At 36.9% G+C, this 18,638-nt stretch overlaps 1 protein-coding gene across 2 annotated transcripts in view; it reads right to left on the bottom strand.

Moving 5' to 3' along the window:
- Positions 1-232: 232 nt before the first annotated feature.
- scgn (secretagogin, EF-hand calcium binding protein) overlaps positions 233-18,638 on the bottom strand; it is a 123,372-nt gene continuing 104,966 nt past the window's right edge. Inside the window, exons 10-11 of one of the 2 annotated variants that reach the window (XM_048183560.1) lie at positions 18,447-18,525; positions 233-647 (exon numbers count right to left, since the gene is read on the bottom strand). In XM_048183560.1, coding sequence (XP_048039517.1) covers positions 619-647; positions 18,447-18,525 — 108 coding nt within the window. In that variant the 3' untranslated portion in view covers positions 233-618. The remainder of the gene's footprint in view (positions 648-18,446; positions 18,526-18,638) is intronic. The other variant, XM_048183559.1, reaches the window with a different exon arrangement.

Genomic DNA, 18,638 nt, shown 5'->3' with positions numbered 1-18,638 from the left:
TTCATGACAATGGTATTTCAGTGAGGTCTTTATGCTGCATAAGATGGTTAGAATATTCTGTTTATTTAGCATATTTTGGTTTGACTCATTAGAAAGACTAAGTTCAATATAATTAGAATTTTTCCAGATTTAAATCATCCATTGAAAGTTCCCATTTTCACAAAAATGAACCAAATGGTAAATAAAAATAAATGAATAAATAAATAAAGTAAAATCAAAACATAGAACCAAATCAAAGTCTGTTTTTATCCTTTAATTTTCACAAGTAACATATATATTTAAGGCACCACTACTATGACTTTACATGCTTAACAGATATTACTTTTATTGTTGCAAAAATGTATGGTTTTAAAAGCCAAGTTATTATATTTCCTTAAAATTAAATTCACAATAACATATATTGCAAGTGGAACATATTTTTGAGAAGCAAGCAATACATAATGCGTTCACCTTCCAAATACAGTTTTGAAATCCAGTGATCTATAGCAAAATTGAGAAATTTAGTCTGCATGGGAGGACTATGGTTTAAGCTTCACTCCCAAACACAGAGCCAGCTCACTCTTCTGAATATTTCCATCTTTATTCACGTCACAGTGATGCAGCAGAACCTCACGGAATTTATCCAGATCCACACCACTGATACTGGGCTGAGAAAAAGAAAAAGGTGTTGGAATAAAGAGGGAAACAGAGAGAAATGTAAAGAGAAGGAAACAGAGTGACACTGCCACTATTGACAAATTATTAGCACAACCCGAATTTCGGAAAAGTTGGGACGTTTTTTAAATTTGAATAAAATGAAAACTAAAAGACTTTCAAATTACATGAGCCAATATTTTATTCACAATAGAACATAGATAAGATAACAAATGTTTAAACTGAGAAATGTTACAATTTTATGCACAAAATGAACTCATTTCAAATTTGATGCCTGCTGTAGGTCTCAAAATAGTTAGGACGGGGACATGTTTACCATGGTGTAGCATCTCCTCTTCTTTTCAAAACAGTTTGAAGATGTCTGGGCATCGAGGTTATGAGTTTCTGGAGTTTTGGTATAGGTTTGGTATAGGAGATTTGGTACCCAATATAGGTTTCCAGCGGCTGAAGAGTTCGTGGTCATGTTTGACGTATTTTACTCTATAGGCGAAAGATCTGGACTACAGGCAGGCCAATTCAGCATCCGGACTCTTCTACGATGAAGCCATGCTGTTGTAATAGCTGCAGTATGTGGTTTTGCATTGTCCTGCTGAAATATATAAGGTCTTCCCTGAAATAGACGTCATCTGGAGGGGAGCATATGTTGCTCTAAAACCTTTATATACCTTTCAGCATTCATAGTGCCTTCCAAAACATGCAAGCTGCCCATACCATATGCACTTATGCACCCCCATACCATCAGAGATGCTGGCTTTTGAACTGAATGCTGATGACACGCTGGAAGGTCTCCCTCCTCTTTGGCCCCGGAGGACATGGCGTCCATGATTTCCAACAAGAAAGTCAAATTTGGACTCGTCTGACCATAGAACACTTTTTCACTTTGAAACAGTCCATTTTAAATGAGCCTTGGCCCACAGGACACAACAGCGCTTCTGGACCATGTTCACATATGGCTTCCTTTTTGCATGATAGAGCTTTAGTTGGCATCTGCAGATGGCACGGTGGATTCTGTTTACCAACAGTGGTTTCTGGAAGTATTCCTGGGCCCATTTAGTAATGTCATTGACACAATCAAACTGATGAATGATGCAGTGTCGTCTGAGGGCCCGAAGACCATGGGCATCCTAAAAAGGTCTTCTGCCTTGTCCCTTGTGCACAGAGATTTCTCCAGTTTCTCTGAATCTTTTGATGATTTGCAAAGCCTATGCAATTTGATGTTGAGGTTGTTTATAAAGTATTCCACAATCTTTTTACGCACTCTTTCACAACTCTGCCCATCTTTACTTCTGAGAGACTCTCTAAGACATCCCTTTTATAGCTAATCATGTTACAGACCTGATATCAATTAACTTAATTAGTTGCTAGATGTACTCCCAGCTGAATCTTTTCAAAATGTCTTGCTTTTTCAGCCATTTGTTGCCCCCGTGTTAACTTTTTTGAGACCTGTAGCAGGCATCAAATTTGAAATGAGCTCATTTAGTGGATAAAAGTGTAAAATTTCTCAGTTTAAAAATTTGTTATATTATCTATGTTCTATTGTGAATAAAAATATTGGCTCATGTGATTTGAAAGTCTTTTAGTTTTCATTTTATTCAAATTTAAAAAATGTCCCAACTTTTCTGGATTTGGGTTATAGTATTGTAATGCAGTACCAGGGTTGCCAACTTTAGTTGCCTGGCTGGAGTGAGATTTTGATAACATGGGCTGAATCAGTGACACACAATGATTTGAGGTTTTAAGGATCCAATAATTCATTTTTAATTTCCTGTTAATAATGCAAATTAATCAAATACTTAAGCCTAATGTTGTAGATGCACTTTTTTAGAAACTATTTGTGTATGCACTGTGTCGAAACAAAGTGGTATATTCATGTTATAGTATCTAAAAAGTAGTGTATAAAATATAAGCTTGTTTGTCCATAGTTGTAACAAACAAAAACAGCAATCAAACAAAGTACAAGTAACCTTATAGTTATAACTGCACATACTTCTTTGAACAAATGCTAGCCATAAATCTGATTAAAAACAAAAGAAAAGTAAAACTTTGAAGCTTCATGAAGCAGTGTTCTGAAATCAGCCATCACTAGATATTGCTGAATAAAGTCGTTATTTAGTTTTTTTGGCACACAAAAAGTATTCTTGTCACTTTATAACATTAAGTTTGAACCACTGTAGTCACATGAACTGTTTTAAATATAACTTTAGTACCTTTCTGGGTATTTGAAAGTGTAAATTAACTTGCTGACAATGCAGGCCTCACTGAGCAATTGTACAACATTATTACTGGTATTTATGAACAACAGCAGAGCTGATATCTTTCTGACATGTAATGTTATTTAAAGTACATTATGATACATACTTTGGTTTCAGCCGTAAATAAATTATAAATGTTAGCTAGATTGTGTTCGAACTACCTGTCTAACGATGTATGTTTATGCTGAAATATAATAAAATAATGGTTTCTGTTTTAAAAACATACAGTACAGTCCAAAAGTTTGGAACCACTAAGATTTTTAATGTTTTTAAAAGAAGTTTCGTCTGCTCACCAAGGCTACATTTATTTAATTAAAAATACAGTAAAAACAGTAATATTGTGAAATATTATTACAATTTAAAATAACTGTTTTCTATTTGAATATATTTCACAAAGTAATTTATTCCTGTGATGGCAAAGCTGAATTTTCAGCATCATTACTCCAGTCTTCAGTGTCACATGATCCTTCAGAAATCATTCTAATATGCTGATCTGCTGCTCAAGAAACATTTAATGTGTACAATTGTACAAAATATTTGTGTACAATATTTTTTTTCAGGATTATTTGATGAATAGAAAGTTCAAAAGAACAGTGTTTATCTGAAATCTAATCTTTTGTAACATTATAAATGTCTTTACTGCCACTTTTGATTGATTTAATGCATCCTTGCTGAATAAAAGTATTCATTTCTTTAATTTCTTTAAAAAAAAATAAAAATAAAAATTCTTACTGGCCCCAAACTTTTGAACGGTAGTGTATAATGCTACAGAAGCTTTGTATTTCAGATAAATGCTGTTCTTTTGAACTTTCGATTCATCAAGGAATCCTGAAAAAAAAAGTACACAACTGTATTCAACATTGAAAATAATCATAAATGTTTATTGAGCAGCAAATCACCATATTAGAATGATTTCTGAAGGATCATGTGACACTGAAGACTGGAGTAACGATGCTGAAAATTCAGCTTTGCATCACAGGAATAAATTACTTTGTCAAATATATTTAAATACTGAAAGGATTCTGCGATTGAGACAGCCCTTAAAATGGCCGACTGATCAGTGCCCTGATTACTGAACTAGGGAGCTGATTGAGATGCACCCTCTGTCTCTCTGTGAGTTTGTGTTGCTTCTGATGAACTGATCAGCATCAGCTGGGGCTCATCAGTGCCGCTATTTAATGTCTGTGCATTTTGCCCTGTGTTGTCAGATGGTTGGTGTGTTTGTGCAGTGTTAGTCCTAGCTGTGTTTGAGTCTCTCGTTCCTGTTCTGGATATTCTTCATCGAGGCAGTTTTGGGTTACCTGTTGGATTCCTGTTGGAGGACTGGTTTGCTTATTGGAGTCTCTGCACTACCAAGAAATACTTTGCCATCTGCTCCCACAACATCTGACCCTTGCTATCTTTCCTGCTGTTATTAATGCTATTAAACTGCATTCACTATTGAATCCTCCTTATTTCATGTGACAGTACTATTTAAAGACACTGTAGGAGCCTATTTTGATTGGATTTAGTTTTTGAATATTTTTGTTTCAGTTGGCTTCATTTGTGAGCTTACTTTGTTTGTGTGTACCATTTGGATAAATATTCTGTATTTTTACATTGAAAATATGTAATATGTTAAAATTGTGTACTGGCTCTTTAAGAATCACGACTGTGAAGCTTTGGCGGTAGTGCGCTCTTTGGAATACAGTGGAGTCGCACAGTTTTCTTTACCGCATCCGTGATATTGACGATCTAAGATTATATTTTGCCTTTTTAATTTTATTTGTTTTATTTAACTGACAAGCAAGATTAAAGGAAGATATTTTATCAGAAAACGGACTACGTGGATTGTTTTATTGGACACGGAGCGAGTGAAACCAAAACTGAAACTAAATGCGCACTCACATTAGTAAAGAAAACTAACTCCTGAAGGATAAGGACGTGTTTGACACGAAGATATGTGGATGTTTTACGGAACAGTGGATCTTGCAGTACATGTTATGTGGAATTTCGTTGGAAAAGGACGTTCTAGGATTACCTCAGAAGCGCGGCCTTATTTACCCGCGATCTAATGGCGCAGTTTCTGCGGTAAAAAATTTAAACGTGATACTGCACAGTTCAGTAAACGATATAAGGACAATTAATCATTCGTTTTGATGCTTTAAACTAAAGAATGGATGAAAGTACGAAGAAAAATGAGGATTGCACTAGTGCTAAAAGGCCAATAAAAATGACGGAGAAAGCAAAGGAAGACAAATTGCAAAGGCTTTTGCAGTCAAGGAAAGCTAAACTTGCTCAGCTCACAAGTAAATCTAAGGAAATTGAACAACTTATGGATGATTCTGCACATATTGACATTGTTCGAACTAAACTGGAAACTGAGTACAAAAATTTGTATAAAGATTTCTGTCAGTTGAATCACGCTGTTGAGGAGTTTATGTCTGATGAAGATTATGCAAAGGACCAGCATACATGGTTTGAACCAAGAGTCAGCTCATGTGAAAGATTTATTAATGCAGTCAACAAGTGGATGAAACAGGTTGCAGAAAATGCTGAGCAAGCAATACAGTGCGATCTAGAAGTGAATCCTGATGATAGCATTTCCTCTGTGTCAGTGACTTCCAGTAAGAAGCATAAGAAACATGGGTCAGTAGATGGCAGATCTACAGCTTCTACAACTTCTTCTGCACGAATATCTGCTGAAGCAGAAAGAGCTGCACTGCTTGTTAAACATGCTGCATTGAAGAAGAAACAAGCAATTGAACGACAAGAGGCTGAACTAAAAGCTAAAAGAGATGAATTCGAGCTAGAAGTTGCCCTTGCAGTGTCAGATGCTAAGATTAAAGTTATTAAGCAGTATGAAAGCTGTCGGTCTTCTGCAGTAGGTCACAAGGAAATGGATTTGGAAACAGGTAGCATAACGCCTCGTGAAGATGTACTGAAACAGGAAAGTCTGCTTGATAATGTTTTTCAACCTCTTAGGCCACAGTCAACTAATAACTCCAACCCAAATGAGCCTTCTACAGGTAGAGAGGGACACGTAGTTGGTACATTATGCAATGCTATGGAGCGACAAGCCAACATCACTGAGTGCTTAGTGAAGCATCAAAAAATGTCCATGCTTCCTTCAGTTGACATACCTATTTTCAAAGGAGATCCTCTCGATTATAAGCTGTTCATTCGGGCCTTCGAACATGGTGTTGAAGATCGTACCGATAATGATAAAGACCGTTTGTACTTCATGGAACAGTACACAACTGGAAAGCCTAAGGAACTGGTTCGTAGCTGTCTACATATGAATCCATCAGAAGGCTATCTTAAAGCAAAGCAGCTTCTGAGGGAGCATTTTGGAAATGAGTATCAGATTGCAGATGCATACATGAACAAAGCTCTACACTGGCCCTCTATCAGACCTGAAGATGGAGAAGCACTTCACTCCTTTTCATTGTTTCTGTCAGGATGCTGCAATGCAATGTCAGATATAAGTTACATGGAAGAGATGGATAATGCAGCAAATCTGAGAGCCATCGTGGTGAAACTTCCATACAAATTAAGAGAAAAATGGCGATCGGTGGCATGTGATATTCAAGAGAAGCGAAATGCTAGAGTGAAGTTCAAAGATTTAGTTGATTTCATCAACAAGCAGGCAAGGATTTCTCTCCATCCAGTGTTTGGAGACATAAAAGAAAGTTCAACAGCTAAAGGACAAGCTAAATCACAAGCAGAAGCAAGCGCTTGTAAAAAGGCTGTAATAAAAAAGGTCTTCACGACTAGTGCTTTACCAGTTGACAAAAAGGTTGAAGATGATGACAAACTTGCAGTTCAAAGATCGCAAAATAAACATGCCAGCAGTCAGAAGAAACCATGTCTTTTTTGTAAAGGACTGCAACACAACCTGGAATCCTGTAAAAGATTGATAAGTAAGACACATCAAGAGAAAATTGACTTTTTGCGAACCAAAGGATTGTGTTTTGGCTGTTCAGCACGGTCACATGAGCAAACAATGCAAAGATAGAATGAGCTGCAGTGAATGTTCTTTGCCACATCCAACCATACTGCATATGAAGTCAAAAGAAACTGCTTGTCTTCAGGAAGACAAAATGGATAGCTGTGAAAGACAGTCTGTTACAAGTGCACTAGTCTGTGCAAAAAAGGACACAAGTGGAGATGAGGATACCTGTGAGAATGAGTGTACTTTGTCAATTGTTCCTGTACAAATTAAGACTACTAAAGGTACACATCTGGTCAAAACGTACGCCTTTCTCGACCCAGGAAGTTCAGATACTTTCTGTACAGAAGCGTTGATGTCTGAGCTGAAAGTGAACAGAAGAAAGACTGATATACTTCTAAGAACCATGGGAGATGAAAAACAAGTCAAAACTCACATAGTGTCTGGCTTGGAGATTAGTAGTCTAGATGGTGATGAGTTTGTTCGACTTCCTGACGTCTTCACACAGAGAACAATTCCAGTTCACAAGAGTAACATTCCACAGCAAAAGGATTTGGAGAGATGGCCGTATCTTAAAGAGGTTTGTCTCCCTAGCATCGAAGCAAAAATTGGACTACTAATAGGAGCTAATGTGCCTGAAGTCATGGAGCCTTGGCAAGTTATTAGTAGTAAAGACAATGGACCTTTTGCTGTTAGAACCAAATTGGGCTGGACAGTCAATGGGCCTCTCAGGAATAGTAATGATGTCACAAGAAAAGGAAGGTGTGCTCCAGTATTGGTGAATCGCATATCAGTAGCCAGATTAGAAGACTTGTGGCAACAGCAATTCAAGCAGGATTTCCCTGAAGCAGAAAAGGATGATCAAGTGGAAATGTCCAAGGAAGACCTCCAATTCATGAAAATGATGTCTGAGTCAGCTAAGCTTGTAGATGGTCATTACAGCTCGTGCCTGCCTTTGAAGAACAAGGCTATACAGTTGCCAAACAATCGTGTGGTGGCTGAACAACGGGCTCTGAATTTGAAAAGAAATTTCATCAGAAATCCTGATTTCCACACAGAGTATACATCTTTCATGAACAGTCTCATCAAAAATGATTATGCTGTTGAGCTCACAGAAGACAACCACAAGCAAACAGATGGCAAAATATGGTACATACCTCACCATGGGGTGTACCATCCCGTCAAGCAAAAACTGAGGGTTGTTTTTGACTGTGGGGCATCTTATCAAGGGATGTCGTTGAACCAACAACTTTTACAAGGTCCCAACCTCACAAGTAATCTTGTTGGTGTCATTACAAGATTCAGACAAGAAAGGATCGCCTTTATGGCAGATGTGGAAGCTATGTTCCACCAGGTTCGTGTCCATGAAGAGGATTCAAATCTTCTCAGGTTCCTGTGGTGGCCTCACGGAGATTATAACGGAGATTTGGTGGAACATAAAATGGTTGTCCACTTATTTGGCGCTACTTCTTCGCCCAGCTGTGCCAGCTATGCTTTGAGGAAGTGTGCGGAAGATCATGGCACACTGTTCAAACCTGATGTTGCTGATGCTGTTCTTCGAAATTTTTACGTAGATGACTGTTTAAAGTCCACAGCCACTGAGACACAAGCCATAGAGTTATATCATGGTCTGCGAGCAATATATTCCAAAGGAGGTTTTCGCCTGGTCAAGTGGACAAGCAACAGTCGCACTGTGCTAGCAGCTATCCCTGAGAATGAATGGGCTGATGGAGTGAAAAACTTGGATCTTGATCAGGAAACACTGCCAATGGAAAGAGCATTGGGCATCCACTGGAATGTCGAGTCAGACACATTTCAATTCAAAATAGTCATTAAAGATCGTCCATTCACTCGACGAGGGCTGCTCTCGATCGTCAGCTCTATCTATGACCCATTGGGGTTTCTTGCACCTGTAGTTTTACCAGCAAAAATGATCCTGCAGGATTTATGCAGACTGAAAATAGGATGGGATGATGATCTTCCAGAGCAAGCAAAACAAAGGTGGACAGACTGGCTCAGTGGACTTCATCAGCTTGAAGAGTTCAAGGTGAGCAGATGCATTAAACCAGCAGATTTCGGAGAAACTGTTGTGGCACAGCTACATCACTTCGCAGATGCGAGTGAAGATGCATATGGTACAGCAAGCTATCTTCTTCTACGTAATCAACAGGACCAGGTGCACTGTGCATTGATGATAGGGAAGGCCAGAGTTGCCCCTCTAAAAAGGCCTACAATCCCACGAATGGAATTGACAGCTGCGACAGTAGCCACAAAGATGGATCTGATGTTAAAAAGAGAGTTACAGCTGAAACTTAAACCTTCAGTCTTCTGGACAGACAGCACAGCTGTACTTAAATATCTCAGAAATGAAAGCACAAGATTCAGAACATTTGTGGCGAACAGAGTCACAACAATTTTGAAGGCCTCAAAGATCGAACAGTGGAACCATGTTGTAACTGGCTCAAATCCAGCAGATTGCGCCTCGAGAGGGCAAAAGGTCAACACTTTCATGCAAAATGAAAAATGGATCTCAGGCCCAAAATTTCTTTACCAGTCCACTGAGGAGTGGCCAAAAAGCATGGAAGAAATTATGATATCTGCAGATGATCCAGAGATCAAGAAGTCTGTGTTGGTCAATTCAATACAGACCCAACATAATAACAGTTCTGTTAGACAACTGATGGATCATTTCTCCTCTTGGATAAAGCTTCAGCGCATTGTAGCATGGATTCTAAAATTTAAGACCATGCTGTTGGAACTTGTGCAAAAGAGAAAGACACTTACTGCTGCAGAGACTCTAGCCAATTCAAGTAAAGGCAAGCAGATAGTGAACAAAAAGATGGAAGATATCAAAGCTAAATGGAAAGGAAGTAACATTTCAGTTGATGATTTGAAGGAGGCTGAGCTTGAAATAGTGAAGTACTGTCAAAGAGAGAAGTTTGCTGAGGAGATATCAGCTCTGCAAAGTGGGCAAGCCATAAAGAAAAACAGTTCGATCTACAGGTTAAACCCCCAGTTGCATAGTGAAGTTTTACGTGTCGGTGGAAGACTTAGCAACGCTGCTATGCCGGAAGAAAGCAAGCGTCCTATGATTATTCCAAAGGATCTTCATGTTACCAACTTAATCCTCCAGAATATTCATGAGAAAACAGGACACAGTGGCAGAAATCACATGACTTCTACACTGCAACAGAAATACTGGATACCAGGTGCCAAATCTGCAATCAGAAAAATGCTCGCAAGATGTGTTATTTGTCGTCGTTTACATTCCTCCACAGGAAAGCAAATAATGGCAGACTTACCAACAGACAGGGTGTTACCAGATGATCCACCTTTTACAAGAGTAGGTGTAGATTACTTTGGACCATTCATGGTTAAACGTGGAAGAAGCCTTGTCAAGAAATATGGTGTTATCTTCACTTGCTTAGCAATTCGTGCAGTGCACATCGAAGTGGCTTCTTCGTTGGACACTGATTCCTGTCTGAATGCTATACGTCAGTTTGTAGCCAGAAGAGGACAAGTGAAAGTTCTCAGGTCAGACAATGGGACCAATTTTGTAGCTGCCGAGCGTGAATTAAGACAATCCATTGAAAAATGGAACAACAAAAAAATTCAAGACCATCTCTGCCAGCAAGGAATTAAGTGGGTTTTCAGTCCTCCCACTGGGTCTCACCATGGCGGGGCATGGGAGAGACTGATACGCTCAATAAGAAAAATCCTTAATGCTACAATCAGAGAACAAGTTCTTGATGAGGAATGCCTTCAAACTGTTTTCTGTGAGGCAGAGGCTATAATTAACAGTCATCCAATAACAGCAACATCAAGCGACATAAACGATCTAGAAGCTTTGACTCCGAATCACTTGTTGTTACTCAAAACAAAGCCATCATTGCCTCCAGGACTGTTTGACAAAGACGACCTGTATTCTAGACGCAAAAGGAAACAGGTGCAGTATGTTTCTGATTTGTTTTGGAAACGTTGGTGTCATGAATATTTGCCACAACTGCAACAGAGATAAAAGTGGAATGACACAAAAAGAAACTTCTCTGTTGGAGACATTGTTCTGGTAGTTGATGACTCCGCCCCTAGGAATTCATGGATGTTAGCAAGAGTTATTGAAACTATTCCTGACAAGAAGGGTCTCGTTCGACAAGTCCGCATAAAGACAAAAACCAACATTTTGGAAAGACCCATAACAAAACTTTGCCTGTTGCAGGAGGCAGAATGAGTAGTGAAGGCAATATGTCTATAGGAACCTAAATTTGTGTTGCTTTGGACTTTAAGAATTTACTTAGGATATTGAAATAATTTGTCTCCTTCTGTTTAAATTTAAGTAATTGTTTCAAAGAGTTTGAGAACAATTAGGGGCCGGTAATGTAGGAGCCTATTTTGATTGGATTCAGTTTTTGAATATTTTTGTTTCAGTTGGCTTCATTTGTGAGCTTACTTTGTTTGTGTGTACCATTTGGATAAATATTCTGTATTTTTACATTGAAAATATGTAATATGTTAAAATTGTGTACTGGCTCTTTAAGAATCACGACTGTGAAGCTTTGGCGGTAGTGCACTCTTTGGAATACAGTGGAGTCGCACAGTTTTCTTTACCGCATCCGTGATATTGACGATCTAAGATTATATTTTGCCTTTTTAATTTTATTTGTTTTATTTAACTGACAAGCAAGATTAAAGGAAGATATTTTATCAGAAAACGGACTACGTGGATTGTTTTATTGGACACGGAGCGAGTGAAACCAAAACTGAAACTAAATGCGCACTCACAGACACCATTAACATGTAGTTAAGTATATACCATATAGAGCGATACCATTTTCACAATGGCATTGTGCAGCATTTACCTCAGTAGGTTGACCAAATAGATCTCGTTTGAGCTCATGCGAGTGAGTGGAGGTGGGGCTAATTATCATATTCATATATCCGTGTATATTAAATGAGGAAAAGGTTTAGAGTTTACATTCAAGCTATTTTAAGGCATTAAGAATTTTTTTCACAGGAAAAAACGTTTAAATATGTAATTTTGGTGATCAAAGATGAGTTTTAAGGGATATAATTATTGACTACAGGGGGACTTTAAATAATTCATAAGTGTGTCTGATGAGTATATTTAAAAGTGTATGAAAGATGGGTTCAAGTGTACTACAAGTGGTAACTAAATAAATTTTTTATTACAGAGATGATATGTTGAAAGATAATGTTTTAGTTCATGTTCATGGTGTCTCTAAATAGCATAGTGAGTACACTTAGATGTTCCTTAAAATTATCTTAAGAAGTACTAAAGAAGAATTTTTAGTATATTAAGTACAAAATTAGTGCATGGAAATAGAGCACTTTGAGTACATTATGGAAGTGTACAAAGTGTACTGAAATAAAGTGTATTTTAGTATACTTGTTTTTCACCTGGGAGGCCTGGGGCCTCATTTATAAAACTTTCCTTAGATTTCATCCTAAAAGTGTTTGTACGCACAAAAGCTAGATTCTGCGTAAGCACAAAAGTTTTCAGATTTATAAAACCATGCGTACACCAGAACCTGTGCAAAAATCCCTTTATAAAACCCAATCAGCTAAATTGTGTGTACGAGCATTTCCACCCTGTCTCCTCCATATACAGGGAGTGCAGAATTATTAGGCAAGTTGATTTTCTGATCATATTTTTTTTCCAAGCACATTTTACCAATTCCAATCCACATCAATCTTAATAACTACTATTAATATTGTTTTTAATCATTTATAAGTGATATATAATTGTTCATGAAGGCTGGAAATGAAAAATGCCTTATATTCAGGTGTGCAGAATTATTAGGCAGGTTTTCTTTTACAGGCAAAATGAGCCAAAAAAGAGATTTAACTCTGACTGAAAAGTCAAAAATTATTAAATATTCATGAGAAGGACGCAATACTAATGCAATACTAGAAATTGCAAAGTTAAAGCATGACCAAGGGACAGCAAAATGCTCATTGGGTCAGCGGGGTCATACAAAAACAAGTGGAGAAGAAAAGACACATGTTAACTGCAAAATAATTAAGAATTAAGGTGAAGAATTAAGTGTGAAACCATCAGGAACCCTTTAGTCTCCAGCGCCACCATTTTCCAGAACTGCAACCTACCTGGAGTCTCCAGAAGTGCAAGGTGTCAGGATCTCAGAGACTTGGGTTAGGTAAAGAAACCTAAAAAATGACCCGCTCTTAATAAGAATCACAAGCTGAAGTGTTATAAAATACATGAAGACTGAGTTTTTATAGGCCTTATAGACAGACTGCTTGAGAATGACTCCTGAAGGACCAGCACCACATCCTCTTGTACCACTGTTTGAAGAATTTATCTTCCAAAATCTGGCAGTAAGGTGTGGGAGTTCACTTTTAGTCTATCTATTATCCTGAAATGTCTGTCTTGCAGAGATGGACTAAAAATGATCTTCCAAAACTTACTGCCAGATTTTGGAAGATAAATTCTTCAAACAGTGGTACAAGAGGATGTGGTGCTGGTCCTTCAGGAGTCATTCTCAAGCAGTCTGTCTATAAGGCCTATAAAAACTCAGTCTTCATGTATTTTATAACACTTCAGCTTGTGATTCTTATTAAGAGCGGGTCATTTTTTAGGTTTCTTTACCTAACCCAAGTCTCTGAGATCCTGACACCTTGCACTTCTGGAGACTCCAGGTAGGTTGCAGTTCTGGAAAATGGTGGCGCTGGAGACTAAAGGGTTCCTGATGGTTTCACACTTAATTCTTCACCTTAATTCTTAATTATTTTGCAGTTAACACGTCTTTTCTTTTCCACTTGTTTTTGTATGACCCCGCTGACCCAATGAGCATTTTGCTGTCCCTTGGTCATGCTTTAACTTTGCAATTTCTAGTATTGCATTAGTATTGCGTCCTTCTCATAAGCATTTAATAATTTTTGACTTTTCAGTCTTGAGTTAAATCTTTATTTTTGGCTCATTTTGCCTGTAAAAGAAAACCTGCCTAATAATTCTGCACACCTGAATATAAGGCATTTTTCATTTCCATCCTTCATGAACAATTATATATCACTTATAAATGATTAAAAACAATATTAATAGTAGTTATTAAGATTGATGTGGATTGGAATTGGTAAAATGTGCTTGGAAAAAAAATATGATCAGAAAATCAACTTGCCTAATAATTCTGCACTCCCTGTATGTAGCTTACAATGCCAAGTTTTCCTATGCATAACCTCATCTGCTTATCATTTCCATGCATATTCCCATCCACTTAACACCGTCAAAGGTTTCATTGGAAAATATTGGATACAGACTATAAATGCCATTTGTGCCATCCACATTACATTGCCAAAAATCATCCAATATCATTGTTATGTTTTAGAATAAATATATCGAAATATACATAAAAACAAAACTGTGTAAATTACTTATCAGATAAAGTTTTTAGAATAGAGTTGATTCATTCATTTAAACTGGCCAAATAGTATTTTAATTCAAAATATTTAATTAATTTTAAACAGTATTTAATTCAAACAATTCAAATCAAATCAAATTCATGCAGTTTTACTGATAATGTGAACATGTCTTTTAGAATGTATATAGGCTATTTTTATGTCTCATATTTGTCTCCTCCTAAGTTTCTCAAAAACATCACACCAGAGGGGAACCTTCAGAGCGGTAAAAATAGTATTTTAAATAATAGTTTAAAAAATAAAAGGTTTCTTTTTAGTAAAAGTCATCAGTTCTAATTTAGGAATTTATAATTTGACAATAAACATCTAAAACATTTGAAAGAAAATAAACCCTCCCAAATCTGTTTTTTTTTTTTAAGATGTCCGTTTTCTCCACATTAGGATTTTTCCTCCTAATGCTTTCAGCTCTGTGATTGGTGGTCCACCTGTGAAATTACAGAGGGCCAAGCCCTAGCAAGTCAATGAGAGACAAATTTCAAATGAAAGGAAAATTGACCAATCATATCATCCCTTTTAATTGGTTTGGCTTGTTATCACTAAGTTTATGAGGTATTCTGCCCTCTGTGGGGAACATGATCGGGGGAAAAAAATGCTGATACAATAGCTAATGCTATTTGCTATGGAAACCACAAACAACATTAATGAGGAGGACATTGTTGTTAATTTATTATCCACGCTATTTAACTTTTAAAGAAAAGCTGGAGTTAATCGACAAAGGAAGACCTACACCAGAACTTAAGCATTTCAAAAACAGCAATTAAGTGATCCCCTGGATGACAGCATCAATCAAGAAGCTTACCTTTATTTCTGGAATTGTTTGGTGTTTAAGTTATTTAAAATCTAATAGGTTAAGTAACTGATTTTATTCTGGCCGCCATTTCCACTGTTATTTAGCAGAATTACAGGTCAGTCTGTAAATTTACTAACTTAGCGACTATGCACATTTGCTGTAATAATGATATTTCTGTCATGACAACTTTCTGAGAGATTGGCATGGCAATGGATATGGCAATTTAATGTATTTGGTCTTGGTGGAATAGATCTGCTATGCTGCTGCTGCTGCTGTTGATTATTGCTGATGCTGCAGAATAAATATTGAGACTTGCTACTTTCAGTTACATTCACAGACAAGCTGATATGAGCATGCAAGACATGCTGCTGCTGCTGCAAATATAACATACATGAAGAGCCCCCCAACAAACAGGAGACTTGTGAAATACAGCCCCTGGCAAAAATTATGGAATCACCACACTTAGAGGATGTTCACTCTAAGTTCACTCACAATTTTTTACTTTATAGCAAATAAAAATATCACAGATATGACACAAAAAGTTTTTGATCAATAGCTTAACATTCTGGCTTCAGGAAACATACCTCAAACAAATACACTTTTTATTATTATTGTGTCTTTTTCCAGAACAAGTAGAGGGAAAAAGTATGGAATCAATGTTGAGGAAATAAATATGGAATCATCTGTTAATAATGGATTATAAAACTCCTTCAACAAGGAATTTTAATACAAAGTATGGCCAAAGAAGTTGGTTGCTCCCAGTCAACTGTGTCTAAAATTTGGTGCAAGTATAAACTAAATGAAAAGGTTATAAAGCAAGACATACGGCAGTCCAAGGAAGACGTCAAAGCGCCAAGATAGAAATCTCAAAGCAATATGCCTTTACTAATAGAAAACGCACAACAAAACAAAAGAAAAACAGACAGAATCAGGAGCCAATTTTTGTGACAGAACTGTAAAAACCAGCATGAACTTACATATAGAGCTTACTGAGCTTACATATAGAAAAGCCAAATGAAAATGAGTACTAACACTTAAACAAAAGAAAACAAGGTTACAGTGGGCTAAAGAGAAGCAATCACGGATTCATGGATGATTGGATGAAAGTGTCATTCAGTGAAGAATCGTGAATCTGCATTAGCCAAGGAGATTATGCTGGAACTTTTGTCAATTGCCATTCTAATGAAACATAAAAGATGACTGCTTGAAGAAAACAATCAAATTTCCCAACTCATTTATAATATGGGGGTGCATGTCAGGTAAAGGACCAGGGGAGATGACACTCATTACCTTAACAGTAAATGCACTGGTGTACATTGAAATTGTTGACACTTTCTCATTCCATTGATAGAAAATAGGTTTGGTGATGATGAAATAATTTTTCAGGATGATAATGCATCTTGCCACAGAACAAAGAGTGTTAAAGCTTTTCTTCAGGAAAGGCGTATCAACTCAAAGACATGGCCAGCAAACAGTCTAGATCTCAATTCAATTGAAAATTTATGGTGGAAATTATAAACACTGGTCCATGACAAGGCTCCACCCTGCAAAGTTGATCTGTCAAACGCTATTTGAGAAAATTGAAACCAGCTTGGTGGGGATTATTGTTTTTCATTAATGAAGTTCATGCCTCAAATAATTTAGGTTGCCAAAAGCCAGAGAAGGAGCAACAATTGTTTTTTTGTTGATGATTTCATATTTTTTCCTTAACATTGAGTGATTCCATACTTTTTTCCTCTACTTGCTCTGGAAAAAGACATGCCATTAATAAAAAAAGACAAGTCTGAGTGCTGTCATGATGCATTGCCTTACATTAAATTTTGTTGGTTTTGTGGCCAGTTGTCACCATATTCCGCTGAAATGCACACACTGATTGTGTGATAATGCAATTATATGTAATGATGATTTTCACTTTATTACTTTTTGTTTAATTTTGGAGATAACTCTCAGGCTCACTCTGATATTCGCTTGTGGCATTTCTTGTCAAAGGTAACTTATGCAGTATACTATAGAAGTAGGCTGATTCTACAGTAGGTAGGCTGATTTTAGGGTGACTTTACTTTTTTCCCATCAAGGGAAGGCGGTGATAGGGCCAAGATTTGAAAGTCATGGTTAGTTACTGCATCACACACTATGCTAAGTTTTTTCTACTAAACTACAGACTCTGGAGATCTCATATTTGTCTCCTCTAAAGTTTGGAAGAGATCTAAACAACATCACACACTGTGACATCTGTTTATGTTCGCTGATCAAGGTTTATATGTGAGTAAAAGCCTACATTAAATCTGTTCATCATAAAAAGTGATTTTGTCTCTTCAGAAAATTAGGACAAAACTGCTCTATTCATATGGATTAGTTTTCCAGTCTATTTATGAACTTTTTGAAGTTGCAGATCAAAAAGATCTTCCAAGCTTTATAATGGCAGTGAACGGGAGGTTAATAAAGGCCTTCTGGAGCAAAGTAATGGGTTTTTGTAAAAAAAACAAAAAAAAAACAATTATATTTAAAATAACTTTCTTTTGGTGGACCTTAAACATACTGCACAAGTCGACTTGCGCCACAAGAGTAACCCCTGACGCAATGTATGACATAGGATGTAGGAGTAGAGTAACCTTAGATGCCTCTTGCAATTTAAACGAATAGGGCTGTGCAACAAACTCAAGCTCCTCTTCTCTTACATTCTCTTTCTCATGTTGCTACTTTAGACTTTAGACTTATAATTCACGACTGGTGTTTTGTTTTGCTCTATCCTCTGTGCTTCTGCGTTCATCATTATGTCATGCGTTGGGTCAGGAGTTACTCTTTTGCTGTCTGCTGGAAGCTAGTTATTATAGTTAATAAAGTTTTAAATATGGATTTTTTTTTATTATTTAACTTGGATGGGTTAAATGCAGAGGACAAATTCCAAGTATGGGTTACCATACTTGGCCTTCACACCACTTTCACTTATCGCCGTTTATCCTAGCAAGGGCATAAATTGATGTTTGTTGAACTTATTAGAAATGTTTATTTAATTATTTATTTAATTGTTTATTTAATTATAATGTTTATTACATTAGAATTACTCCATAGTGATAGATGCCTGTAAGAAATTACAGTTTCATCATTTTTTCTTACATGCCCCTTTTTTACATACAAGCCCATACCCTTGACAAACTCTCTGCACAACCCAGTATACATTGGATTGGTTTTAACTTTAATGTACTTGTGCATCAAGCATGAGGAAAATACAAGTATTGGATCAGAACACTGTATCGGCAGATACTCAATATTAAATAACTTGGATCGGGGGCACAAAACACTTGATTGGGACATCCCTAATTATATGTGATATTTATTACTGTATAGAAGTTACATTCCAACTTACAATCACTTACCTTGACAAGCTCCATCATGTCTTTGACAAACCCGTCCACTTCTGGACCTTCAAGTGCTCCAGTCTTACTCTAGAATGAGAGCCAACCACTAAGTGATGGAACATCAGGATAAAAATCTATGTGGTACTCATACGCAACAATAAACAAGACGTACTGTTAATGAGGTAATAAATCAGTAGACT

This window comes from Megalobrama amblycephala, linkage group LG3, assembly GCF_018812025.1.
Source record: "Megalobrama amblycephala isolate DHTTF-2021 linkage group LG3, ASM1881202v1, whole genome shotgun sequence".
Taxonomy (NCBI): Eukaryota; Metazoa; Chordata; class Actinopteri; order Cypriniformes; family Xenocyprididae; genus Megalobrama; species Megalobrama amblycephala.
This window is presented reverse-complemented; position numbering and strand designations above follow the sequence as displayed.